This window comes from Lemur catta, chromosome 19 (assembly GCF_020740605.2).
Source record: "Lemur catta isolate mLemCat1 chromosome 19, mLemCat1.pri, whole genome shotgun sequence".
Taxonomy (NCBI): domain Eukaryota; kingdom Metazoa; phylum Chordata; class Mammalia; order Primates; family Lemuridae; genus Lemur; species Lemur catta.
The window spans coordinates 23,633,528-23,661,092 of record NC_059146.1 but is presented as its reverse complement, the minus strand read 5'-3'; the positions used below and the strand labels follow the sequence as shown (position 1 = coordinate 23,661,092).

General features: G+C 51.7%; 1 protein-coding gene across 2 annotated transcripts; it reads left to right on the top strand.

Annotated features, from left to right (window-relative positions):
• Window positions 1-185: 185 nt before the first annotated feature.
• Window positions 186-23,963, top strand: KASH5 (KASH domain containing 5). 2 transcript variants are annotated; one of them, XM_045531186.1, is made up of 19 exons: window positions 186-363; window positions 2,601-2,705; window positions 3,196-3,382; window positions 3,814-3,878; window positions 5,154-5,220; window positions 5,482-5,643; window positions 6,887-7,004; window positions 7,336-7,386; window positions 12,570-12,647; window positions 12,920-12,976; window positions 13,276-13,335; window positions 13,983-14,047; window positions 14,213-14,300; window positions 14,820-14,942; window positions 18,100-18,158; window positions 20,302-20,362; window positions 21,867-21,931; window positions 22,016-22,126; window positions 23,856-23,963. In XM_045531186.1, the coding sequence occupies exons 1-19, from the start codon at window positions 321-323 to the stop codon at window positions 23,905-23,907; spliced, it is 1,617 nt and encodes a 538-aa protein (XP_045387142.1). In that variant the 5' UTR covers window positions 186-320; the 3' UTR covers window positions 23,908-23,963. The 2 variants fall into 2 exon arrangements, with proteins under 2 accessions (XP_045387142.1, XP_045387141.1); XM_045531185.1 differs by lacking the exon at window positions 23,856-23,963 and adding an exon at window positions 22,230-22,496.
• The last annotated feature ends 3,602 nt before the right edge of the window (window positions 23,964-27,565 follow it).

Below are 27,565 nucleotides of genomic sequence, written 5' to 3'. Positions count from 1 at the left end.
GCTGTGCAGAGGAGAGGAAGCAATGACCCCCACCACCACCCCCTTTGATCCTACCCCTTGGGCCCCTGTTTCCCCATCCCACACCTCTATAAAACAGGTCCCAGCGGAGCTGCTCGGGGCGGGCGGGGGTGGCAAACAGGTTATGAGAACCCAGAGGGCCTACGGCACAGGTGGAGCAGGGAGGGCCCCACCTCTGCGGCTGATCTGAAGAAGCCATTCCTCTGCTTGTCCTTCCAGGAGCTCTTGAGGCAGCTGGTCCCTTTCCAGTCCCTCTTGGTGAGGGAAGGAGGCTGGTAGTTTCACTAGCAGCTGCAGAGCCCATGGACCTCCCGGAAGGCCGGGCGGGCGGCCCTGCTGCAGAAAGTAGGTGGTTGGGCCCTTGTTTGACCTAGGAGAATTGGAGTGGGTGAATGGGTGTGAGGCTGTGACTCAGGAGAGGTGGCTTGGGGTGGCTGAGCCTCTGTGTGGGTGCAGGGAGGGAGGGTGGACTAAGTGCCCCCCTGTCTGTACCCTTTATGTCATCTGCTCTGGGGAGGCCCAACTGTGTGAGAGCAGAGAAGCCTTTCCATGCGCTGTCACCTGCAGGCTCACCCCTCACTCCATTTGTTAACAGATTGCTGCCCAGATGGGACCTCTTACTTTATGTAAAGCAGCTGCCCTGTGACACTCTCTGTCTTGCCCTGCTTCACTTCTCTTCATAGCGCTGACATCTATGTGTCATCTGTTTTGTCTGTGTCTCCTGCACTAGAGCATGAGCTGCACAAGGCAGTGTCTGTTTTGTTCACTCTGATACTCCCAGTCCCTAGAACAGTGCTACCATTTGGAAGTATATGAGCCACATATGTAATTTTTAATTTTTTTAAAGAAAAAAGAAACAGGTAAAATGATGGTAATAATAAGGTATCCACACTAATATCCTGTCAGCATATAACCAATATAAAAATGTATTGAGATAGTCTCTTTTTTAATACCAAGTCTTTAAGATCTAGCGGGTACTTTATGCTAACAGAGTTATCTCCGATTGCACTTGCCCCCAGTTCAAGTGCTTGAGAGCCATGCATAGCGAGTGGCTGCCCTACTGGTTGGCACAGCCCCAGAGCAATGCCTGACTCATAGTAGGTACTCAACTACTGTTGTTGAATGAATGGGTGGAGGCAGACCGAATGGGTATAAAAGCCAGCTTGTGGGGAAGACACTGGGTTGCCTCTCTGAAACTCATCTGCTAAGTGGAAGAGCCCAGTCTGATGGGGGACTCGGAACCCCTTTCTGAGAGGCTCCCAGGCATCTAGCAGCACAGCCTGCATCTTTTCTCCAGGCCCCAGGCCTCAAGAGGCTTTCCAGAGGGAAGAGTCAGAGGCAGACACCAAGGTGCAGGAACCAGAGGAGAGGCCGTTTCTTTTAGTGACTGCCATCTAAACTTTGTCTGCACCAGCAGAGGGCGTGAGGCCACCAGGAACCTGTGGGTGAGAGCTGAGCCAGCTCCTGGAGGCTCCCAAAGGAAAGGGAGGAACACAGCCAGAAGGAGAGATGGAGACAGAGGAAGGCAGGGGGGGAAGAGACAGGTTGAGTCACTTGCCCCAGGTGCTGCCGCATGTCTGAGGCCAAACCCAGGTTGCCCCCTGAGTGTACCCAACCCTGCAGCCTGTGCTCAGTGAGCTATTGCACCTGGTAGTCCAAGGCCAGGGCAGGGAAAGTCATTTCTAGCCCTGTGGCTCCTGGAGTAGAGTATCTCCTCCTATATCGTAGAGCATTTACTGAGTGCCTGTGGCTACAGCAGTGGACAGACAGTCCCCAGGACACACTGTGTGTGTGTGTGTGTGTGTGTGTGTGTGTGTGTGTGTGTGTTCTTCAGAACTAACTCTTCCAGCCCTGGTGAAGGGGATCACTCCACCCCCCCCCCATTTTACCAGTAGAGAAACTGAGGCTCTGAAAGGAGAAGCGACTTGCCCACAGACGTGCATCTATGCTCTGAGCCCAGGTCTTCTGACAGCTGATCCAGCTCCTAACCACACCCCCACTGCCCACCCTGCCTGGATCACCCCCATCCTTCTGTGTCTCTGGCCCCTGGCCGCAGGCTGCAATGACACCAGCCTCTCCTGGGGATGCAGGGAGGAGAAAGACCTGGTCTCTAGGGTGGGCTGGGAGACCGGAGATGTGGCAGGCGGGATCGATCTGGACTGCCCGCGCATTATCGGATTGTTCTTGGCTCCTGGGCCCCCTTTCACCCTCAGCTCCTCCCAGAATCCTCTCTTCTTTGCCCGCCCCCGCCCCTGCCTCCTTCTGAGCCCAGCCTGGGAGGCTGGAGAAGAGGGAAGGGTGATCTCAGTGCGTTAGTTATCTGGGCTCCTGAGCTGATTGGGCACCAAAGGTTAGACAGCAGGGAGGACTTCCTAGCCTGAAAGATGGGCCCCACATTGGGGAGGGAAGTAACTCAAAACCCTCCATTGCTGCCCCCACCCAAAGTTTTCTGCTATTCCCCACCAGCCCCAAATCCAGGCAGCTCCAAGTGAATTCCCTCCTCTCTGCAGAGCCAAGAGGCCAAGGTCACCCCTCACTCCTCCTCCTCCTCACTGGTGAGCTGGGCCCTCTTGTCTCCTCAGCTTACCTCTGGGAGCAGCCTGACGAGGCAAACCTGGGGCCGCTGCTCAGCTTGGAGGAGCAAATACTCAACTCCACGTTTGAAGCTTGTGACCCTCAGAGGACAGGTGGGGGGCAGGATGGGGTGCTGGGGAGCAATGGAGGTGGCAGAGGGCTGGGAAATAGGGACTCTCAGAAAGAGAACTGGCCTATGGCTCCTATTGGGATTCCTGGAGAAACAAAGTCAGTGATTGTGGGGAGCTTCGGAAAGGAAGTGGATAAGGGGGTGGAGGCCTTAGATGAGGAAAACTTGCAGGACATTGACAGAAGAGGGCAGGGCTTTGGGAGCCAGCGAGGGGGAGAGGCAGCCACCATGGTGCTGTCCCTCATCTCTGTCCTCTTTTTATCCAGCCTGTGAGGTGGGAATGACTGGGCCCCCTTTCCGGGTGAAAAAGTTGACTCAGAAGAGGGGAAGGGACTTGTCCAAGGTGTCTCCACTGGCCCATGGGCAAGGGTGCCACCAGCCTAGCCAGTGATTTCCTGGTCCCAAGCCACTGCCTGTCCACAACCCCCACCCTCCATCTGCCCCACACTCCCTCACTGCATGCTCTGTCCCAGGCACTGTGGCTGTGACCCATGTGCTGGCCTACCTGGAGACTGTGACAGGCCGGGGCCCCCAGGATACCCGCCTCCAAACATTGGCCCACAGCCTGGACCCCAACAGGGAGGGCCCTCAGGCCAGGGTGGACTTAAACACCTTCCTGGTCGTCATGCGGGACTGGATCGCTGCCTGTCAACTGCGTGGGTGAGTTCCTGCACGCCATCCTCCCCAGGGAAGTCCTTCCTAAGATCTAATGTCATAACTGCTTACTGCAGCCAGCACTCTTTAGGCCCAGGGACCTGCAGTGATTGGAATAAGGCTGAAGAGGAGAGAAAAGTGAAGAGATGGAGTTGGGAGGGGGTGGGTAGAGGGACTGAGAAGCAGAAATAAAAGGGAACTGGAGAAGGGGTACAGCTTAGGGGCTGTCAGAGCCATCCCTTTACCAAACTCAGTCCTTGCCCCTCCTGCTTTTCCATCTGGCCCCAGGCGCTCGCCATCTGGCCTCACCTTTCTCCCCATGGTGCCCACTCTCACCTGACCTGGTCCCCTCCTCCCACCCGCAATCCCCCTGCCTGTAGCTAGTCGGGACTGAGGGGCACTGCAGGCAGGCTCTAAGCCTCATCCCTTTGATGCAGGGGATTAGAGCTGGAAGAGGAGACCGCCTTGGAGGGAGCCCTGACCTCCCAGCAGCTGCCATCTGGTGAGATTACTATATATAGAATGAAGCAGGCAGGCCCAGGGTCAGACAATGTGGGGACTTCCCCACCCAGGGCAGAGCAAGGGATACGGTGAGACCCAGGACCTTTGCTCTAGCCTGCAGGTGTGAGTTTGGCCGTGTAGGTGCCCCCCCAATCCTTCCCTGAACTTTGGAGCTTTTCCCGCCTCACAGGGTTGTTTTCAACTCCTAACACTAGCCCTATTATAAAGGCCTACAAGGCCCCACCCATATCTGTGCAATCATTGCCATCTTCATTGAGCCACCTTCTCCTCACTCTGGTCCAGGCATTCAGGCATTCACAGGCCCTCTGGCCTTGCTCCCCTTCCTTGAATGTGCCCCACACCTGCCACCATGGGCCTTTGCTCAGGCTGTTTTCCTGGCCTAGACTTTCCTCACCTTTCTTCATCCTTTATACCTTGGGCACAAGGGAAGCCCTGGGATACCCCAGGCTAGGGTCCCTTGCTCTCCATGCTCACTCACAGACCAGCAGCCTTTCCTTCTGCAAAGGAAATCTGATTATCTGGTTGGCCACCTGCCCAGGGGTTTGGTTGGTTGGTTTTCTCACCATCGTTCCCCTAGGACGTCACACTTAGTAGGTGCTCCATTAAAAAGTGACCATGTGTATTTCTCCAGCCTCACAAAAACAAAAACAAAACCACAAATGCAGCTTTCTTGACATTCTCTTCAACCTTCTCCATCAGGCTTGGGAGCCAGGGGAGGGCTGTGAGCAGAGTAGGTGAAGAACAGCTCTGGGGCCATGCAGGGGAAGGACAAAAGGGAGAGACTGGAGGCTTGGAGGCCAGGGAGGAGGCTATCGTGAAGGCCCGGGGGAGAGGGTGAAGCCTGAGCCAGGACAGGCCCATGGAGACAGAGATTAAGGATGGAGCAGAGAGAGTCAGGGGTTGGGAAACTGGGGGAACAGGCCTGTGCTCTGCTATAGGGGTGAGGAGAAGGGAGCCAGTTCAGCCTAGTGGCTGGGTGGATGGTGGGAGAACTGGGGAGAGGAATAGGTTTGGAGAAGCTGAGGTGTTGCCCAGTGTTGGGCATAAAGAATGTGGGGGGTTGGGGTTATCTGGGAGATCCAGCCTGAGCTCAAGGTAGAGATAAGCAATGGGTATAATTGCAGCCCTACGAGCCCATGAGATCACCACAAAAATGAGGGTGGAAGCCAGAGGAGGACCAAGCCCACAGCCCTAGGGCACCTGAACTATTAAGGTCACCAGGGGGCCCAACACCCTCTTGTCTTTCTCACTCTAGGATGCCCAGAAGCTGAGGAGCCAGCAAACCTGGAGAGCTTCGGAGGCGAAGACCCCAGACCCGAGCTGTACCTATCCTCAGACCCCTCCCTTCCCTTCCAGCCCCAGCCCTGTACCCTCCAGCCTGCTGAGGCCTGGGTAGGGGTTGGGGTCCTTCTGGGAAGTGGGTGAGGGACAGAACTTTTGCTAACAGCTCAGGGAGAACGGAAGAGTTTACTGTTTCTCTTTCTCCAGAAGAGCCATATATCCCCATGACTAGCACCCACCATGACCTGAGAAAATGAGGCAGAGGCTGTGGGCAGTGACCCTGGTCCCTTCCCTGCCCCCAGGCCTGCCACAGCTGACCTGCTGAACAGCCTAGAGGACCTGGAGCTCAGCAACCGACGTCTGGCCGGGGAGAATGCCAAACTCCAGCGGAGCGTAGAGACAGCAGAGGAGAGTTCTGCACGCCTTGGGGAGGAGATATTGGCCCTGCGCAAGCAGCTTCGCAGGTGGGCTGGGCCGCACACCGACACTCCTGGGCATCCCTCCCTCCATCCTCCCTGCAAGCCCCCACCTTCTCTCTCTTCCACTTGCTCTCTGCATCTCCCTCTCTATGTCTTTGACTCTATACCTGTCCCTTTCTTCTTTTCCCCTTTCTGTCTTCGTTTTCTTTCTTTCTTTTGTCTGTCTTTTTTTTTTTTTTTTTTTTTTTTTTTGAGACAGGGTCTTGCTTTGTCTCCCGGGCTGGAGTGCAGTGGCATCATCACAGCTCACAGCAACCTCAAACTCCTGGCTTTAATAGATCGTCCTGCCTCAGCCTCCCAAGTAGCTGGGACTACAGGCCTATGCCACAATGCCACAATGCCTAGCTAATTTTTTAATTTTTTTTAGACACTGGATCTTGCTTTGTTGCCCAGGCTAATCTCAAACTCCTGGCCTCAAGCAATCCTCCCACCTTGGCCTCCCAAAGTGTTAGGATGACAGTCATGAGCCACCATACCTGGCCTTATCTTTCTCTTTTGTGTCTCTCTTTGATCATGTCTCTCAGCCTTTCTGTTTTGGTCTGTTTATCTTTCCCTCTAGGGTTCAGACTTCTCTTTATTCTTCTCTTTCCCTCTCTGAGTCTCCATATCATTGGCCCTTTCCTTCTCTGTGCTTGGTCGTCCTTCATGTCTGTCATGGTCTCCCTGTTTTACTCCCTTACTCTCTCTAGGTCTCTGTCCCACCTCCTCAGTTTTTTAGGTTGAAACTGGGGGTGGGCATAGTGGCTCATGCCTGTAATCCTAGCTCTCTGGGAGGCCGACGTGGGAGGATCGCTTAAGGACAGGAGTTTGAGACCAGCCTGAGTAAGAGCGAGACCCCTGTCTCTACTAAAAATAGAAAAAATTAGCTGGCCAACTAAAAATAGAAACAAAAAATTAGCCAGGCACAGTGGCGAGCACCTGTACTTCCAGCTACTTGGGAGGCTGAGGCAGGAGGATCACTTGAGCCCAAGAGTTTGAGGTTGCTGTGAGCTAGGCTAATGCCACGCACTCTGGCCTGCACAACAGGGCAAGACTGTGTCTCAAAAAATAAAAAATAAAAGAAACTGGGTCTCTGTACACCACACAAGGTCTCTTTCCCTCCTTTTCTCTCTGGGTCTCTGCCCCTGCCCCCAGCTCTGTTGCTGCTGTCTCTCTGAGTAGCTCTATCTCTGTGCATCTCTGCCTTCCTCTCTTTCATGTGGCCCATCTGCTCCCACCCCCCATTCAGCACCCAGCAGGCTCTACAGTTTGCCAAGGCTGTGGATGAGGAGCTGGAGGACCTGAAGACTCTGGCCAAGAGCCTGGAGGAACAGAATCGCAGCCTTCTGGCCCAGGCCCGGCAGACAGTGAGTCTGGCCCAGAGGGAAGAAAGTGCCCTCTCCCTTCCCTTTTTCCTGGAGTCAGAGCAACAGAGCCTGACTATAGAGTTAAAAGGGAGCAGTCACCTGGCTTCCTCCCTCATTCCAGATTCTGCTCATCCCAGACTTTCTCAAGCCTACCTGGTATCCCTCTCATGACAAGGGGACAGTAGGAACCACCCAGGCTCCCTGGACCCATCTCCTCAGCCTTGTTCTTCAATGACTCAGGCCCTGGTTTTGTTCCCAGGGGTGGGAGAAGGGCACTTTGGGGGCAAGGAGTCTGAAAATGAAGCCTTTGTCCTCTCTTGGGGTTGGTCAGGAAAAAGAGCAGCAGCATCTGGTGGCCGAAATGGAGACTCTGCAGGAGGAGGTGAGCTGAGGCCCAGTACCCTCCCTCACCCCTTCCCCAGTCCTTGGAGTCTTCCTGGCTCTACCCTCTGATGGCCCCAAAACCCTAGAAGCCTGCTTGGTGAGGCCTCAGAATCCCAATAGTGTGGGAGCGTCTCTTAAGTCACATCACACAGTGTGAGAACTACCATGGTTGACAAGAGTGTGGGGCATTGGGCTGGCCTACATGGGTTCACACTGAGGCCACCTACATAAGCATGGGCTGGTCCTTCTCCTCTGTGTGCCTCAGTGTACTCACCTATAAGGGTGGGCAAAACAACAGCATTTCCCTCGTTGGGTTGTATGAGATTTAAACCAGAGGATACTTATAAAGTCTTGGGCACAAGGTAAGACACATAGGATATGCCCACTAAAAGTTACCTAGCATTGTTTATATATTAGTTTTTTTTAATGGTGAAAAGAACATAGGCTTTAAAGTCAGCTCTGAGTTTAATCTCATCCCTGCCACTTACAAAACAGGCAGCCTTTAGGTATATGACTTTTCCTATTGGAGCCTTCGTTTTCTCTAAGAACCTGGAGAAGGGTTTCTGTTCAGTAGGGTTGTTACAGGGATTAATCACCAGGGATTAGCACATCATATGAAGAGATCCAGTTCAACCTCATGTCTAATTCAAGCTCCATTCCATCTGAGACAGAAAACATCACCTTAGTTCATTCTGGGTCCACCTAGTTCTTTTAGGTTGAAACTGAAACTCGTCAGTTAACAATGAAATTCATCACCACCCCCATCCTCAAGGTGGCATCTAAATTGCAGAAGACCCACTCAGACTCCTAGTGCCCTAAGAGGCTGTCGGTCCTCCATCAACATCTGTCATCTCTTCTATTCAGGAGATTGATGTTCTTTGTCCCATCTGGTTTTCAGCCTTTGTCACTACTACATGCTGGTATCCAAAGGAGGCCTGCATTGCCTTTGGATCTCTGGACATATAGTTCTCACTGCATCTGCTGATGGCATCCCCTATTCTGTGGTGGGGCTCTTGCTTGGCCAATTCCACACCCTTCCAGGGCCAGAGGACATTTGGCTGCTTACCTATGAAAGCCCATTAAGGCCTCACTGGGTCATCTTCACCTCTACTCCTCACATAGCCATCTCTATTGTCATGCCTGAGACGGAGCCGGCAAGGGACCCAGGGCCTCTCAGATTCCCAGACTTTCCAGGGGCTCTGTGGTTCTGTATCTGTCCCCTCTACCCCTCACAGCTAACACTGGGTTTGGGGAAGGCTCAGGGCCCATTTTCAGCCTATTACTTTCTTCTCTGACTCTCCTACGCTACTCTCCCAGCTCTAAGGATCTCTGCCCAGTCTGGGCAGGTCATGTGTGCCCCTCAAATCTCTGTGTCCTACATTTATTTGCACTGTGGTTTTTACACTAAAATCCAAAGCTGTTCTGCTATTCTCTGGCTCTATAAAACTCCCCCCTTGGGGCAATGGGAATCTCAACAGCAGGATGGATGCCATATTATGAAGCACGGAGTGCAGACAGAATGTAATGGTTTCGTCCAGAACATCTCTTCTTAAGAATGAGGAAAATTTTTCCCTAAAGCCCTCTAGCAGAATCTCCCCACTTAAAGCTCACTGGTATCCAACAATCATAGCCAGTCTACTCCCTGGCATGGGTTGCATGGCCACTGATGGATCCAGAACACTTTCAGCTCCAAGGAGAACACTGAAGAAATGGTGGCTTCAGACTGCAGGACACTCATTTCTTTAACAAGTTTTGAAGGAGATGGACTCTGGGTTGGTTTGGTGACTCACTGGTTTATTTGTCTGCATATGGCCTCATGATCACAGATGGCTGCAACAGCTCCCAACTTCATGTTCTCATTCAAAGCAGGACAAAGTGGGGCATAGGGGCACCAGCAAATGCTCCTCTCTTTTCATCAGAAGGAAAAAGCTTTTCCAGAAGCACCACACCCACCCCCAGCAGACCTCTCTTACATCTCACTGGCCAGAACTGAATCACATAACATCCCCAGCTGCAAGAGAGGTGGGGAGAGTATCTGACCTTCTTCAGCCACTAGAATGGGAGGCAAACAAACAAGAACAAACAAGGATGACTGCTACATTAGCTAACCAGTTGAGCTCCCTGCATCTGCCAAGATTTCCATCTTGACTCACCCCCAGGGCTGGGGCTGGGACCCACTTTCCCTCAAATGTGGAGAATGAATCCCCTACAAAAGCAGAAGAAGGAATAAGCACGGTGAGTGGCAATCAGCAGTTTCTGCCCTTTCCCTCCCTACCCCCCTACCCTGCAAGGCTCACTGCCAGGTCGAGTGCCTGAAGCAGCACCTGGGACATCCTGGGCGCTCGATAAACTGGAGCTATTCTTGGTTCCCTCCCCTCCACTTTTCCCCTCCCTGCAGCAGCCTACAGAGCATCTATAGATGGAGTTCTCAAGTTACAGTAGAATAATGCTGGAGTAACAAGACACTCCGACACTCTGAAGGTCCAGGCAGCCTTCCTATGGAAAACCTACAGAGCTGGCTCAGATTACTGCAGAAGGAGGCAGGAGCAGCTGAGTAACCAGGTTCCCTGCCGAGAGGCCCAGGATCTGGCCTGCAAATCCCTACCAGGTGGACAGATGTTGACACAGCACTCCTGGCCTGTCCTTCCTCTGCCCTTCACTTGGCAGCCCAGACTCACCGAGACTGAGAGGGAGCATTGCTGACAGAGAACTTGGAGCTAGCTAGAGAGACAGAGAGGCTGGAATGATACCTCCTGGGGTGCCAGGAGGAGGGGGTGTGTCCAAAAGGAACTCTGGACTACTTCCGTGCCCCAAAACACATTCCCCTAGTGACCATCTCATGTTGAAACTCAGTACAGCTTGCTAGGCTTTTGGTGCCTGGAAACTTTAGACTTGAATTTAGGCCATTTTATTCTCAGGTCCCATTTCATGACTAGCATGGGCTACCCTCTCCCACCCAGTTGTTTTCCCAGCTAACTGTCCTCACCCTTGAAGATTCAGCACTACATCCTCAGGAAGCCTATCATCTTTGCTCCCACAGTGCCCAGGCCCTAGACCTCATCAGAGCATGCCTCACGCATTGTCATCATCTGCTTCTGTGTCCTTCTCCACCTCTAGGCTATATGAGCTCCCTGTGGCTAAGGATGAAGCTAGTTCCCTTTGTTCCTCCATTCTTACCCAGAGGTGCATCTAGCTTGAAAGAGAGTCTGAGAGTTAGAAATACAGGATTTGGAATCATACAGATTTGTGTTTGAGTCCACTTACTCACCATGTGACCTTGCCAAGTTTCTTAGCCTTTGTACTCCTCAGTTTCCTCTATAAAATTGGAGGTGATGATACCATTGATAGTTAGGACAGCCAGACACGGCATTCCTCCTGAATGGCACAATATGATGTGTATAGTGCTAATCATGAGGTCTTCTTGCCAAAAACTCAAGAGTCTGGAGGCAAGGCTCCAGATCTACCCATCAGTTTACAAGCAATAATGATGAAGGCCAGGCGAGGTGGCTCACGCCTGTAATCCCAGCACTTAGGGAGGCCAAGACAGGAAGATCACTTGAGGCCAGAAGTTGGAGATCAGCCTGGTCAACATGGTGAGACCCCCTTCTCTACAGAAAAATGGGGAAAAAGTAGCCAGACGGGATAGTGCAAGCCTGTAGCCCTATGTATTAGGGGAGCTGAAACGTGAGTATACCTTGAGCCCAGAAGTTCCAGGCTATAGTGCACTCCAGCCTAGGGCAACAGAGCCCCATCTCAAAAGAAAGAAAGGAGGGGAAGAAGGAAAAGAAGGAAAGGAGGTGGAACACGGTCAACATCACCACAGGGAATGAGAGTGCAATCAACCAAATCCAAATGCACCAATCCAGCCGGGTGCAGTGGCTCACGCCTATAATCCTAGCACTCTGGGAGGCCGAGGCAGGAGGATCGCTTGAGCTCAGGAGTTTGAGACCAGCCTGAACAAGAGTGACACCCCTACAAAAAATAGGAAAATTAGCCAGGTGTGGTGGTGCAGGCCTGTTGTCCCAGTTACTCAGGAAGCTGAGGCAGGAGGATGACTTGAGCCCAGGAGTTCGAGGTTGCTGTGAGCTAGGCTGATGCCACGGCACTCTGGCCCCAATGACAGAGCAAGACTGTCTCAAAAAGAAAAAAAAAAAAAAGCCCACCAGTCCTACAGGACAAATGGCCTGGTTCCTTCCACAGATAAAGGACCTAAAGAGTACCAGAATGGGGGTGGGGGAGAAATTACTGTCAGACAAAAAGAAATGAGATGTTTCAACCAAAAGCAATGGTGGACCTTGTTTGGATCCTTATTCAAATACACTAAATGTAAGGAGACATCTGTGAGATGAAATGAAAAAAGAGCACAAACTGGGTAGCATGAGATGAAACTAGGGAATTATTGTTAATTTTCTTAAGGGTGATAATGGTATTGTGCTTTTGCTAAAAGAAAAATCCTCAAGTAGGAGATAAATGCTGGAGTAGCTGCAGGTGAAATAATATGTTGCCTGGGATTTCTTTAAAAGAATCTAAACAAAACAAAAAATCTGGAGGGGAGAGAAGAAACAATACTGGGAAAATGCATATAATTATCGAAGCTGGGTGATAGTACAGATAACGGGGCTTCGTTATACTGTTCTTTTTACTTTTGTGTATGTTAAAAAATTCATAACATAAATTTTAAAAATTACTTATATAAATATATATTCTGCATATAAATATGTTATATATGTGTGTGTATGTGTATAGATATATTTACATTTATAGAACATTTGGTATGTGTTCTAAATGTTTTGTGCTCGTTAATGTTCATCAGTATTTGCATGAATTACCACCTGTGTGACCTGGAGCAAGTTGTTCAACCTCTCTGTACCTGAGTTGCCTTTATCTTTAAAGTGGGGAATAAGAAATGAGTTAACACATACAAAGTGCTCAGTGTTAGCACTAATTCTCACAGCAACCCCATGAAGTAGCTCCTATTTTATCTTCATTTTTATAGATGGGGGGTCCACACACAGAGAAATTAAAGCTGAGGTCCCACCAGAGTGGTTACAGGAATTAAATGAGCTAAAACTTTACAGGTTTAGAATGAGGCCTGGTGCACGTCAGATGTTTAGCAAATGTCTGCTGTTAATATCAACGTCACCATTTGCTGAAGTGAACATGACCAGCCTTTCCTTCTAGAATGGGAAGCTGCTGTCCGAGCGAGATGGAGTGAAGAGGAGGAGTGAGGAGCTGGCCACGGAGAAGGATGCTTTGAAGGTTCTGCCCCTCCCTAATGCCTGACAACTTCCCACCATCCCCTGTGCCATTTTTCCCATTTCCAGTTTCAGCCACCATAGCCTGGTGAGATCAGGGGTCTTGGGTCAAGCCATCTGGTTCCCAGGGCAACCCAGGCAGCTCCCAGGTGGGCTGAAATCCCTAAAGTCCGGGGACAGCTCTGGAGGTTGAAGAGAGTAGGGTGGGGCAGAGGGATGGCAGTCCAAGGGGAGGGCTGGGAGGCCAGATGAATGGACGGATTTCTTCCTTGGCAGCGGCAGCTCTTTGAGTGTGAACGCCTCATTTGCCAACGAGATGCCATCCTTTCTGAGGTGAGGGGGCTGAGGAGGGAGGTGCCTTCCACATGCGCCTGCCTGCCTCCTGTCCCAGTCTGGAAGGGGAAGTCTTGCCTAAGTCGGATGCCTGGATAAGCAGCCAGGAGAGGTTTCCCCAGGACACAATCATGAACCCTCGGGATCTGGAAGCCCTTCTGCCGGGTGCTCTCTCTCAGGCCCTAGATCTTCCCTCAAGCTCATCTTGTCCCTCAACCCTCCAACCAACCCCCACATCAAACAGCCCCAGTGTCTTTGCGGGGCTGGGCCCAGTCTCAGTCAGCTTTGGGCTTTCTCAGCGCACTCGCCGTGCAGAGAGCCTGGCCAAGACCTTGGAGGAGTACAGAATAACAACTCAGGTAACTCAGCTGCCCTCACAACCCACAGTGGCCCTCTGCCTGGCCTGGCCCTCACCAATTCTCTTTTGCTGTCTCTGGAACTTGCTACCTCTTCTTGTGTCTCTTTCTTACTCTGTCAATCTTTTTTCAAGTCTCCACCTCTTGCTTTTTCCATCCCTACTGTATGACTGTTTCTGTCTCTGCCTTTTCACTTTTTTTCTTTCCTTCCTTCCTCTCTCTTATACTGTCTTCCATTCACTTTCATTCTCTGTGGGTGTCTTACTGCCTCTCTTCTCCTTACCTTTCTGTGTCTCTGTCTCCCTGGGCAACTCTTCTCTGTGTGGCTGGGGTCTTTACGAGTCTCTACACCCCATGTTTCTCTTGCCTCTCTGTGAGTCCGTGTCCATCTGTCTCTCATTTTTCCCTCTGCCTCTGCCTGCCTTCTCAATTTTCCTGGCTGTGGTATACCTCCTGGGTTCCTGTTGCTCTCTGTTTCTCTTTGGCTTCCTAAGTTTCTGTCACTGCTTTCTTCTCCTTAACCCTTGGCAGTATGTGTCTGGGGAACCCAAAGAAGTCACAGAAGTATAAAGGACCTTGGAAGAGGGGCCCAGCAGTGGGAGGTGGGAAGATTGGAGAGCCAGGTGTGCCTCCAACTGCCTCTTTTGCAGGAACTGAGGCTGGAGATCTCACGCCTAGAAGAGCGGCTGAGTCAGACCCGTGAGGGGCCGGATGAGTGAGTGGAACATCGGGGACGGGAGGAGGCAGGAGGGGAGCCCAAGGGCAGGGATACCTGACCTCCAGCCCCAAGGTGGGCAGGGCATGGAGCCCAGTGTAGGCTGACTGACAAGTGGCAGGCAGGCGTGGAGGCAGCCTTCCCCCCTCCTGACTGTGTGGCTAGGCTACCAGAAGAGGCCCAGGGAAGAAGAGTGGGCTGGACCAATCTGCTGCCCCCGTCGCTGGGCTTGGAGATCGAGGCCATTCGGCAGGTGGGCCTAGCACCCTTGGAATACTCTGGAGACTACCAAGGCAGAAATTCCAAACATCCCTGCTCTGACCCTCATACCTGGCCCAGCTCATGACCCCAGAGCTCTGGGCAGTCAGCCCACTTGTGAAACCACTAATTCACATTGCTGCCAAAGGGGCTCCCACCCTAACCTCAACACTTCTATAACTCTCTCTGCCTCAAATCCTAGCCCCAAACACATTGCCAGCCCCAGGCCCATGCCAGGCCCAACTCTGACCCAACCCTGACTCATGCCTATCACATCTCCCCTCACGACCATCTCAGTCTTTAACTTCTTCTCTAACCCAATCCTTGATCCTGGCACCAAACCCTCTCCTGTTCCTTTTTCTACCCCCTTCCCAACCCTAGCCCCACACTGGCCCTTTTTCACCTCCCATTCTATTCCCAGCTCCACACCTGAGCCTGTTTCCATCTCCATTTGTTACCTCCTCTTCTGCCTTAATTTGGCCCTCCCTGACCTCAAAAACTCCTCCTCTTCCAGAAACAAGAAGTGGCAGCTGCTGATCTCTCCAGCCCTCTGTGTGGAGTGTGGCAGTGGGAGGAAGTCATCAATGAGACTGATGAGGAGGCTGAGTTTCTACCTGAAGCCCCAGCTGGAGAACAGGTGAGCATGGGAGGGGCTTTGCAACCACAGGAGTCCAGAAACTGAGACAGGGCCCTGGGACTCTGTGTGCCACCTGGGCCGGCCTGTTCACTCTCACCTTTGCTTGTTCCCCATTCGATGAGCAAATGTTGATTGAGGACCAACCCACTGTGTGCTAGACACCAAGCCACAATCCAGACAGGACACCATCCCTGCCCTAGAGACTGACCTGCCAGCATGGGAGACAAAAGTGAACAAAGCAAACACAAAAATTGCACTGTAGCTTCTGTTGTTTTGTTTTTTTGGAAAATACTGTCAAGAATCACCTTATTTAATTTTTTATTTTATTTTATTTTATTTTTGAGACACAGTCTCATTCTGTTGCCTGGGCTAGAGAGCTGTGGCATCAGCCTAGCTTACAGCAACCTCAATCTCCTGGGCTCAAGCAATCCTCCGGCCTCAGCCTCCCAAGTAGGTGGGACTACAGGCATGCGCCACTATGCCCGGCTAATTTTTTCTATATATTCTTAGTTGTGCAGCTAATTTCTTTCTATTTTTAGTAGAGACAAGGTCTCGTTCTTGCTCAGGCTGGTCTTGAACTCCTGAGCTCAAATGATCCACCCACCTTGGCCTCGCAGAGTGCTAGGATTATAGGCATGAGCCACCATGCCCGGCCAAGAATCACCTTATTTAAAACTGTGCTACTGGCCGGGCGTGGTGGCTCACACCTGTAATCCTAGCACTCTGGGAGGCCGAGGTGGGTGGATCGCTCGAGGTCAGGAGTTCGAGACCAGCCTGAGCAAGAGTGAGACCCCCGTCTCTACTAAAAATAGAAAGAAATTATCTGGCCAACTAAAAATATATAGAGAAAAAATTAGCCAGGCATGGTGGCGCATGCCTGTAGTCCCAGCTACTCGGGAGGCTGAGGCAGTAGGATTCCTTAAGCCCAGGAGTTTGAGGTTGCTGTGAGCTAGGCTGACACCACGGCACTCACTCTAGCCCGGGCAACAGAGCGAGACTCTGTCTCAAAAAATAAATAAATAAATAAAATAAATAAATAAAACTGTGCTACTGTAGGAAGGTAATAAGTAAATTGTTCATCCTAACACCATAGGGGTACATTAAGCCTGTATGTTTTTAATATGAAGCACCTTTAAGAAAAGCCAAGCAAGCTCACTGTGAAATCTTCAACTCAGCAATAACCATTGTTTTATGACTTCCATAAGTACCTGGACAATATTTCTGTATCACTTGAAATAACTGAGAAATGTTATCTTCAATGTCCACAACTGAAAAATGAGATTTTAATCTACAGGGTGTCCCAAAAGTCACCATACATAGGGAAAATGGGAAATTTTAGCTAAATGTACTTTTATTTACAAAATATTCATTACAAAATTTTTCCTTTGTATGGAGACTTTTGGGACACCCTATATTAGTGACAGAACTTTCTTTTAAAGAAAATGTTGTTAACAGCTCTGTAAACAATACTATATTGTCTTGAAAACTATACTGCTTCAAAGCTGTTGAGCCATCCTTAAAGGAGAAACTTGTTCCTCTGATCACTTTTTCCCTGGGTTGAGAGAAGCTTCTGTGTTTCTCTTTGACGCCAGAGCTTGTTTGGAGTCTCATTTAACTCTCCCAGTTTCTCTGTGAGGTAGGTATCCTCATCCCTTGTCCTGTTACTCATGGAAGACTGAGGCTCAGGGAGAGATCACATGTTCACAGACACACAGCCTGTGGGGGGACAAGCCACATCCCTCAGAAGTCATGTAAGTTAGATTGAGCTTCTGCTTCGAGCTCTGAGAGAGACAAGCCTGTCAAGGTGAAGAGTGACCTGGGCCTCAGGGTGCCACCTGTGCTAGGCACAGGCATACAGAGCTGAGTCACTCAGGGCTGAGGCTCTCGGTGCTCAAGACCTGAAAGGAGAGACCATGCACATGGGCTACCCTCATGCAGGATGGTCGTGGTGCTAGAGGTTTGGGGTGGGCCCTGTGGGAGCCAAGAGCAGGGGTGCCTATGTCAGGTGGGAGATTGGGGGAGGTATCAAAGGGAAACTGACACTTGAGTTTATTTTGAAGAAAGAAAAAAGGGAGAGAGATGTTAAGTGGTTTGAGGAAAGAGAGACCTTCCAGGCAGTGGGAACAGCCTGTGCAAGGCCGTGGAGGCATAAAATCATGATATGCTTGGGGAATACAGGGTGCCTGGGGGTGACTAGTGAGAGAGGAGGCCATAGCCAGATCATGAAAGGAATTGCCTGTCAAGCTAAGAGATTGTACTTTTCTCTATAAAACCACAGAGGACTGTGAGCAAGGAGGAGTGAGGTCAGTTCTGGGCATCAAAAGATCCCTCTGGGACCAAGTGAGGGACCTACTGGAGGCTGTGAGGGAGGAGGCCAGGGAGGAGGCTGTGGCAATGGGGATGAAGCCTGAGCCAGGCCAAGGCCTTACGGATGGAGAAAAAGAGACAGGCAAAGAGAATTGCGGGTGGAGGGACAGTGCTGGGGGTAGATGGGCTGTGGGGGGCTGGGTGATGGAAAGGGAGGAGTAAAAGGAAAGATGCCAAACTTACCTTGCAACCTCATGAGATGAAATCCTGAGGTATGTCCAGGGGGGCTACTCAGAGGCAGGTGTGTGCACAAGGCTGGAGCTTAGGGGGTATCTTTAGAAAATATTGTCGAGTTGGTGGTTGAGGTCACAGGCAACAGTGAGATGTCTCTGGAGAAAAGAGAGGTACCTGGGTTCTGAGGGAGAGCAGATGGTGCCAGCCCAAGACTGGGGGAGAAGAGGGTTGGGAAGGGAACTGTTGAGCTCCTTTTGGGGCCCAGGTGAAAGTGAGAGATTTGCGGGATATCCCAGGGGGTTTAGGGGACCTGGACCTCCTGGGTTCTGCAGGAGAAAGGGGCTTGGTGGATTCTAGAACAACCATCCAGCTTCTGTCTTCTGCTCCTGGGGGGATTATAGAGTCACCCTCGCATAAGAAGACACAAGAGGAGGGCAGATTTTAGGAGAAGGTGGTGAATTTGTGCACAGGTTGTAGCCCAGGAGACCTGCTGTATGTAGGGTCTGGGACTCAGGGAACGGAGTGGTCACTGTTCGAGTGAGGGCATGACTGAAACCCAGGGAGAGGGTTTTGAGTGGGAAGAGTCAGGGGAGACCTAACCTTTTTGTTTCCACAGAGAAACTTCCATGGAGAGCTGGCATGCCTTAGAGAAGGAAGGAAGGAACCACTGATGTGGTAAGGAGCTGGTTCCTCACTGCACCATCCCTCTGCCTCACAGTGACACCAGATTCACCACGTTCAGAGTACAAAGACTGGAAGAGCCCTGAGGGAGTCATGTGTCATTCACTCACTCATTCATTCACCTCTTCACTGAGCGGACCTTGGGCCTATGGGCCAGGAGATGAGTCAGATCTGGCCCTGCCCTCAATGCCTCTGGATTAGGGGGAGACAGAGCCTGACCCAAACAGTTCAGGAGACAGTTCTGGGAGAAAATCTGGCACCCGACCCCACCTGGAGGGAAGGCTTCAAGGGGAGGTGATCATACTTCAATGTAGCCATGTAGGAATGGTGTTAGTATAAGAGGCTCTTAGACAAGAAGAAGACACAGGCTGGGCATGCTGGCTCATGCCTGTAATCCTAGCACTCTGGGAGGCTGAAGTGGGAGGATTGCTTGAGCTCAAGAATTCGAGACTAGCCTGAGCAAGAGGCATGGTGGCACGTGCCTGTAGTCCCAGCTACTCAGGAGGCTGAGGCAGAAGGATCACTTAGAGCCCAGGAGTCAGAGGTTGCAGTGAGCTACAATGATGCCACAACACTCTATACAGGGTGACAGAATGAGACTGTCTCAACAAAAAAAAATTAGAAAAAAAAGAAGACACAATTGTCAGGCAGATGAGACAGCTTCATCACTCAGTCATTCTCTCTAACAACACACCTCTCCTGAGGCCTCCAAGGAACCCCCCTGGAGAGCTCCCAGTCAGTTTGGAGATCATCACAGGCTCTGGAATCAGCCTGGGTTCAAATCCTCCCTTGGTTACTTTGCAGTAGGGCTGGTATGAGCATTCAGCTGTATGCTGAACAGCTCCAGCCCTGTGATTGTTATGCGATTTTTATGAGGCTTGTGTCCATGCCTCCAAGGATATAGAAGTTACTAGATGCCTGGGCCCACCCTCCTCCAGAGCCCTTGCCTTGGGGCTCTGGTTTCCTGTGGTGCTTCCCTCACCCCCTCCCCTCTTTCAGGCTCCTGGCTGCAGCAACTAATGAGGCTGCCTGCCATGGCCTCTGATTGGACTTGCCTGGGAAGAGCTGAGATTGGGCAGAATGGGAGCTCTGGAGCTGTGACCTCCCCTTGCGTCACCAGGGAAAGGAGGAGAAAAGGGGCTGAGCAGGAGTAGGGGGGAGGGAGGGAGGTGGGTGCCATTTGAGTTTCCGGAGGGCAGGGACAGTATGATCCGCAGGTTGGGAAGCTGGAAGTGAGGAAGGTGGTGGATACTGTGGCCTCTAAAGATGGCCAGGGGTGAGGGCTTGGACCTTGAGAGGGGCTGGGGTACTAACCACCTGGGTCCCAAATAGAAGTTTCAGGGGATTGGACAGCAGGTGTCTGACTGGGGCAGAGGCTAGGGACCCATGAGCTGGCATCCCTTATTGGGTGGGAGCTGAGGAAATATCCATATCCCTCAGTGTGTTAGGTCTAAATAAAGCTGGTGGTCTTGCAGCTGCAGGGCAGGATCCCTGGCCCCTAGTGAAGACAATGGCTAGTGGTGTGGACGTCTGGGTCTGGAAGGGGCATTCATGCTGAGCAGCTTGAGACTTGAGTCCCCAAAGAGGCATTTCAGGGGCTCAAACAGTTGTGACCCTAGGGGGCAGAGGCTGGGGGCTTGCACACCTAAGAGAAAGGAGTTGAGATGGGAGCAGAGCTCAAACAGTTGGATTCTATGGGCCGGGAGGTCTGAGTTGGAATCCCAGTCCTCAAAGAAGACCCACTAAGACTGACAGTGATTTAAAATGATGCAGGCAGGAATGGGGGTGGGGCTTTCCACACATGCCCTGGGAACTTGGAGATGTCTGAGTCTCTGGTGTTTTGGAGGGAAAGAGAGCCAGAAGCCTCAGTTCCTGGCTGGGGGATTAGCTGAGAAAGTAGTGGCTGAGAAAGCCAATCTGAGATGAAGAGGCCCCCTTACCCTTCTGGGGGTCACAGACTCTTGATAATTTGGTGAAAATTCCCCTGAAAAATACATGTGGAGGACACACCCAGGCTCATCCATAGTGCCTGATCTGTGTTAAGACCCCTGCCCTGAGGTTCCCTTCCAGCCCCACAGGGGGCAAAGGGAACTAGGCAGAGGAGGAGAATGCTTGCAATGACTTTGTTGGCCCTCAGGTTACCCGGAAGAGAGGAGGAGGAGGAAGCAGACACCCAGACAGCAGACAGCCAGGTCACGGTAGGCAGTCTCCAGCACCCCTCCCCTGTCCGCATCCACTCCAGGCCTGCAGAGGCTGAGTGGTTTCAACTCCTCCCAGCCTCCACCCCACACCCCTACTCCTCAGGAGCAGAGAGAAAAATCATTTGGCCAAGAGATAACAAGGCCCTTGCTGTAGCTAATGAGAGCTTTGGTGAGGTGGGGGGAGGCCTGGAGGCCAGAATGCTCCCAGGGGACCCTCTAGCCACACATACAAGGCTGTAGCTGCCACACCAGAGGCCTCATAGATGTGGTTACACCCCCGGATTGCATAAATGCAACGCAAAAGCGCCCACACACTGTGGGGGAAGGGCCTGGCCCTCCCCAGCCAGCCTCAGAACTCCCCTGCCTGCAGCCACACACACAGGCTCCTCCGCTCCTCAGCGCAGCAGTGCTAGGATATGGAGGTTACAATTCCGATTCTCAGGCAAGGAAAGGGAAAGAGACTTGGCAAGGAGAGTGAGGAGCCCTCAGCCCTCTGCTGAGGAATGCAGGAGCCAGGCTGGAGTCTGCGTGGCTGTGGGCCAGGCACTGTAGGGGCCCTTGGGGCTCTTCAGGGTCCAAACTGGCCAAGAACTCTGACCCCAGGGAGGCTTAGCTCCCAGTAGCCTGGCCCGAAAGCCTACCTCCTCCCTGCCACGCTGCACTCCCTTCCAGGGAGACTGGGGCTCCACCTCAGCTTCCTCACAGCTCACATGGCGATAATCTTTCCCACCTCCCAGGGTGGGGGTGAGGGTGAAGGGCCACGTCATGAAGGACCTGGCTCCATGCCTGGCACAGTAGGTGGCTACGGTAAAGACAGTGGCCGGGATTGCTGTTCTGTTTTTATTTTGTGTCATTGTTATTATCATCATTATCCATAGAGCAGAAGTGTAGGAGTGGGAAGGCCCTTCCAGAGAGACAGGTGGTAAAGGGGGTCAGGCCTGGCCCCTGGTGGAACATTTGGGGCTTTGATCCTAAAGCACCTGCCGATTCTAACACAGGCAGGAAGACAGGCTCTGAGGAGAGCCCTTGCTGAGCTAGGCCCAGCACAAGGATGGGCACCTGCAGAAGAGTCTCTGTCCTCAGGGAGCTTGGATACTTCCAGAATCAGATAGAAAATGGAGATGATAATATTGAATAGCTCACACAGTTACTGAGCACTCACTATGAACCAGGCACTGTTCTCAGCCCCTTCCTCCACTTTTTTTACCTGGATTCACTCATTTAGTCTCCATGTTAACCCTTTGAGGTGGGGACTGTCATCATCCTTGACCACAGATGGGGAAAATGAGGCATGGGGAGGTGTGGGGACATGCCAAGAACACATAGCTGGAAGCTGGCCAAGCTGGGAACCCAACCTGGCAGTGTGGCTCAGAGAAGCTCCCACGCTTAATTCCCACATTCTGCCACTTTCCATGTGGTCATTTATGTCCAGTAGGCCAACCTGAGGACCCCTCCCAATCCAGGACCCTGTGCCTCAAGTTCTTCTCCTTTATCCTCCCAGGCTGATCCCTCCATCCCTCTGGGAGACCCTCATCCTGTGGACATTTCAGGAAGCCCTCCTGAGAGGTAACGGGTCCCACAGGAACTGGGAAGGGACTTGGGGGCTGAGAAAAAGCCCTGCGGTGATTTCCTTCCTTTCTTTCCCTTCAGCAGCCCCACCCAGCCAGAACTCCAGCTCGCTCTGGTGCCTGTGATGAAAGAGCTGGTCCCAGTCCAGAGGAGGCCCTGGGGCCAGGTCTGCCTGCCCCCACAGCGGCTCAGGTGTGCCCCCCAGCTGTCTCCAGAAGGAGGGAGATGGTCTGACCTTGGGAAGACTACGGGTTCCCTGGGCCCCACCCTAAGCACTCTCCCACCTCCCCACCAGGGTCCCTCGGCACCCACTGCTCCCAGCCCGGGTCCTGGGCCTGCTGCTGCTGCTGCTACTCTCTGTCCTGCTGCTGGGCCAGTCCCCACCCCCCAACTGGCCACACCTCCAGCTCTACTACCTCCAGCCCCCACCAGTGTGAGGCGCTCCCGTTCCCACCCAGAGCATTGTCTAGCTCAATAAATCCCCAGGGGCTCTTTCTTCTGTTAGCCCCATTGTTATGCTGCTGTTGCTTCGGCTTACCCCCTACGGGACATGAGGATCCGCGGCTCCAGTGTTGGGTTTTTATGTGTAGTCTCTTGGTTTTGTAATGTTGGTGACTACATTTCTTAACAATAGCAAAATATAGCCAATAATGGATTAAGCATTACAGATTATTTTTCTTACAAAACAAGTGTGGAGGAGGCCAGCTGTGAGGCCACAGTTCAATCTCAACAGCCTCGGGTTCAGGGTCTCAGTGATTCTGTGGCCCTTCCCTCAGGCTCAGGTGATGGCAGTTATCATAGCTTCCTATCTCACATCTGCAGGGAGAAGGAAATGTGTTAGAAAAGCAATAGCTTTCCCAGAGCTGCCAGCAGACCTGCATTTACATGTCTCTTGGCCAGAATGTTTGGGATGACCATCCTTAGCTGCAAGGGAGGCCGGGAAACCTGGGAGGCCAAGCTCCTCTCCTGGGGCTGGGCACATTGTTGCCCAAACAATCTATTAGTAAGGTTGCATTTTGGGAAGCCAGATAAAGCGCCTTGCCATGGCAACTCATTCACATTTTTTTTTTAAGAGGCAGGGTCTCACTCTGTCACTCAGGCTGCAGTGCAGCGGCGCAATCATAGCTCACTGTAACCTCAGACTCCTGGGCTCAAGCGATCCTCCTGCCTCAGCCTCTTGAATAGCTGGGACTACAGGTGCATGCCGCCATGCCCAGCTAATTTTTTTATTTTCTGTAGAGACAGGGTCTCACTATGTTCCCCAGGCTGTTCTTGAACTCCTGGGCTCAAGCAAAGCAATCTTCCAACCTCAGCCTCCCAAAGTGCTGGGATTACAGATGTGAGCCACCTCACCAGGCCTCATTCAAATTATTGAAAAACACTGCAGGGCACAGACCCAACAAAACACTTTTGTGGGCCACCTACAGACCACAAGTTTGCAGCCTCTGAGCTTCCTGCCTCAGCACTTATTGCCAGGCTGCTTTGAAGATGCTCCTGGACACCTCTACCTCTTCTCCCTGATCTCTCCCTCCTTCCTATTTTGTCTGCACCTCTGCCGTGCCCCTACCACAGGCCCTGACTGAGTCCTGCCACCGCCCCATGGATGGCAACCTGGGTTGGCCCAGTTCTAACTGAATCCTAGGTCAATCAATCCCTCAAAACACATCCGAGACAAAACCCCTCATTCTTATTAACATTGACCATCTTCCGTGGCTTAGCTTTGATGCATTATCATGCTGTAAGCCTCTTTCTAACTGGATTAAGGCTGAGGAGACAAGAGGGGAATAGATGCAGACTGAAAACCCCATCCTACTCCCAGAAAATATATTATTGGGCACCTACTGTGTGTCTGGCATTTGGCCCTTGGAACTGGAGTTGTACAGGAAATGTCCTAAGCTTTGCTGTGTCTTCACATTGCTAGGAAGATCCAGTACTCCAGCGCTCTGGTGCTCCATGTAAATAACAAGAGCTGACACCCAGGAGGGCTGGCCCCGGAGTAGGAGGACACTGTGCCAGGCACTTCGATGTTTGTTTAATCCTCACCTCAACCCTAAGAGGTTGGTACTATTATCACTTTACAGGTGAAGAAACCGAAGCACAGAGAAGTTAAATAACTTGACCCAGATGTCACAGCTAAAAATTTCAAGAGTTAGGACCCAAATTCAGGCAGTCTGAGTTGAGTCCAGCAACTAAATTCACACGGTGGCCATTGCTGTCTATAGCAGCCTAGCAGTTGAACATCCTTCCTTCCCTGGGAAAGGAAGCAGGGCCTCACCTTCAACTGGGAGAGTCAAAGGAAGTGGTGTTCTCTCTCCCAGCTCCAGGAGGATGGGTTGCTGTGATGGGCCCATGCTCATCTCTGTGGCCAAGGAGAAGGATCATGAAATTGGCAGCCTCACCAGTACTTCAAGGAAGATGAGCAATCTTTGAAAGCAGCAGAAACTCTTGACAGAAAAAGGGGGACAGGAATGTGGGCCAGGCACACAAACCAGAGAGGTCCACTAGAGTGCAAACGGTGAACAGGAAATGCATTTAGTCACTTATCAAATACTTACTGATATCTGCTTGCCACAGCTAGACTTTAGAGGATGAAACTGTAGAGGAAGACAGGACCTCCATTGCCAGGCTGAGGAACTTTGATTTTCTCACAAGAATGATAGGAGCTTTGGGAGATTTTATTGCTTGTTTGTCTTTTGGTTGTTTATATTTTAATTGAGGTGAAACTTACACACAGATAAGTGGACAAAACTTACGTATCAGCTGGGTGAATTTTTGTGTATGTATATACCCATGAAACCACAAGCCAGATCAGATATAGAACAGTTTCAGCTCCCCAGATGCTTGCGAGAGGTTTTGTTTTTGTTTTTTTGTTTGTTTGTTTTTCTTTTTTCTTTTCAAACGAAGACACTCAGATTCCACTTGGGAGAGTTTTGATCAAGGGAGGGACAGAGTCAGACCTGTTTGAAGACAGACAGCAATAGATGTAGCTATAGGCCCTGTAGGAGACAAGAAAAGGCACCTGACTCACCCTGGAGGTCAGGGAACTCTTCCCAAATCAGTGACATCTGTGTTCAGTCTTGAAAGATGAGTAAGGTTTAGGTTACAGTGCGCAGGGGCCAGGGGAGGGTGTCACAGGCAGAGGAAACAATATGTATGAAGACCAGGTGGCGGGAAAGACCAGTGTGTGTGGACAGCCGTGAGCAGCATCCTGTTGCTGGGATTAAAAAAAAAAAAAAAGACTTGGAGCCAGGGAAAGACTTAAGGCTGCAGCATGGTGGGAAATAAGATAGGCAGGCAAGAGCCTGAAGGATTTTGAACATCAGTTTGCACTTTCTCCCAAGTGCCCTTGAAAGGCCTGTGAGCAGGGGAAGGCAGAACCAACTCTGGGTGGGAAAAAGACCTTCTGGGGCCTGCATAGGAATGAATGAAGTGGGTGAGACTGGAAGCCTGGAGGTGGGGAGGAGTCTGGGGCTGTGGTCCAGGTGAGACTGGAGGCAGCCTGAGGTGAACGTGCAGATGGAGAGGAGGGAAGGGCAGTGAGAGGCAGGGCAGGAGGGACAAGGCTGGAAACTGACCCCCTGAAGAGGGTGAAGAGGGAAGGAGGCAAGGACAGTGCCAGGGACCTTGTCCAGTGACTAGTAAACAGTGGACCATTCCCAAGATAGGGAACCCGTGACAAGGAGTGGGTTTGGGGGAAAGATCCTCAGCTCATTTGGTGGCTGGACCTCTGAGTCCCGAACCCTGAGCTCCCACTCTGGAGAAGGGAGTCTAGGTGTTGTCAGCCGTGGTCAGTGATAAAAGCTGTGGGGACTGCTGAATTTTCCTGGGAGCAGAGTGAAGAAGGAAGGGGGATTCCAGGCACTATTTGGGGAAAAGCCTTAAATACTAGGAAAGGGATCTGGGAGAAAGTAGAGTATGGGAAGAGCCCAGGTAAGTAGCCAGCTACCAGACCCTCCAGAAAATAGAGGAGGAGCTCCTCATAAGGTTGTTGTGAGATTAAAAGAGCCAATACAAATACAGCACTCAGAAGAATGCCTGGCATATAGCAGCTGCTCATTAGGATTTTAATTCCATTTCTCCATGAGAGGAGTGGAAAGACTTTGAAATTGCACAGATACGGATTCTAGCTATCCTTCTGTCCCTTACTAGCTCCAACAACTTGGGGAAATTGCTCCTGACTTTCAGAGTCTTATTTCTTTATTTGTAAAATTAGGGCAACCACGGATGGTTTTGAGGAATGCAGTTATTCCTACATTATTCACTCTTACTGAATGACATTTAGGAAACAGTCCCGCCCCCGCAGCCTAAGGGCCAATTAGGGCTCGGTCCGCCTCCAGAAAATGCAAATTCCGGAAGACCTTGCCTACCACACGCGCCAGCCCGGCCCCGCTTCCCGCGCGCGGATGCGCCTAGCTCCTTCCCGTTCCTTAGACCAATCAGAGCGCGGTCCGCAAGAGCTGTGGCCTAGACACGCAGATCAGAGCCCTCCGCGTCCCGCTGAGAATGAGTTGCCATGGTTACCGCGGAGGGGTAGAGCTGAAGGGCGGGCCAGGCCTCCAGGGAGAGAGGCAGATTTTGACTGGCTGTTTCCTCTCTTCACCTGCGGCCCAGGTGTCTTCCTGCCCCCTCCGAGTACCTCCTGGAACCCGACGCCTGGTCCCCTCTCTCTTCCCCTCCCGCCCCAGCCTAGCGCCCGGATGGTCTCCCGGGAAGGGCGCAGTCAGAAACCCCTGAGGAAACTGCTAGAGGCTGCTGCGAGAGGAGGCAACCCTTTTCTAATAAAAAGCGTTTTGCTACGTGCCAGGCTCTGTGCAAAAGTCTTCTTGTGAAGTATCTGGTTTGATCCTCATAACAGATGGGGGAAATGAGGCACACAGAGGTTGAGAAGCCTTTCTCAATATCACACAGCTAGATTTGGGGGACCCTGGCTTGGATGCCAGGTGCGTTTCCCACTGGAGCCTTTCCACTGCGCCCGAGGAGAAGTCTGGAAGTGACCAGAGGTTAGAAATAGCGAGATTCAGATGACATGAGAGCTGGCAAAAGAGAGATGGAGACCCAGAGGAAGAAAGAAAAGGAAAATATGAAGGAGTCAGGCAGAGAAAAAGGGAAAAAAAGAAAGTGATTAAAAGGGAAGGAAAAGTTTCAGAGGCAGAAAGAAAGATAGTAGAGAGAGGAGGCAGAGATCTCCAGAAGGCCGGGAAGCCAAGCGATCAGTACAAGGACCCAGAGAGAGGTAGGTAGAGGCCTACAGAGGAAAGAGACCCAGAGAAGAAGACAGAGACCCCCGAGGGGGACGGGGGTAGCGACCTCGAGGGTTACAGAGAACCAGAGAGAAGGGGACAGAGACGGGGGTGGAGAGGGACAGAGGCCTAGCGCGAGAGGAGACAGAGCTGGGGAGGAGTATGGAAGCGGAGATCCGGAGAGAGGAAAGAAGCTGGCTTCTTGGAAAGAGTGAGCGACAGACAGTCAGAGACGGAAAGAATATGAATTGAGGGAAAGATTTTTTTATACATATAAGGAAAGAAGCGGAGACTGAGAGGCGAGACGCCAGAGCGGCCGACACAGGTCCCTCTCGTTTTCCGCCCTGCCCCCCATACACACACAGGTCGCACAGGAAGGAGGCGCAGTCAG

What these genes read in the sequence shown, in the direction of transcription:
- KASH5 (XM_045531185.1), top strand. Translation starts at nt 321, where the DNA reads ATGGACCTCCCGGAAGGCCGGGCGGGCGGCCCTGCTGCAGAAA. An exon ending in GGGCGGCCCTGCTGCAGAAA is followed by an intron (nt 364 to 2,600) that starts GTAGGTGGTTGG and finishes TTGTCTCCTCAG; the next exon opens with CTTACCTCTGGGAGCAGCCT. An exon ending in GCTGCCTGTCAACTGCGTGG is followed by an intron (nt 3,383 to 3,813) that starts GTGAGTTCCTGC and finishes CCTTTGATGCAG; the next exon opens with GGGATTAGAGCTGGAAGAGG.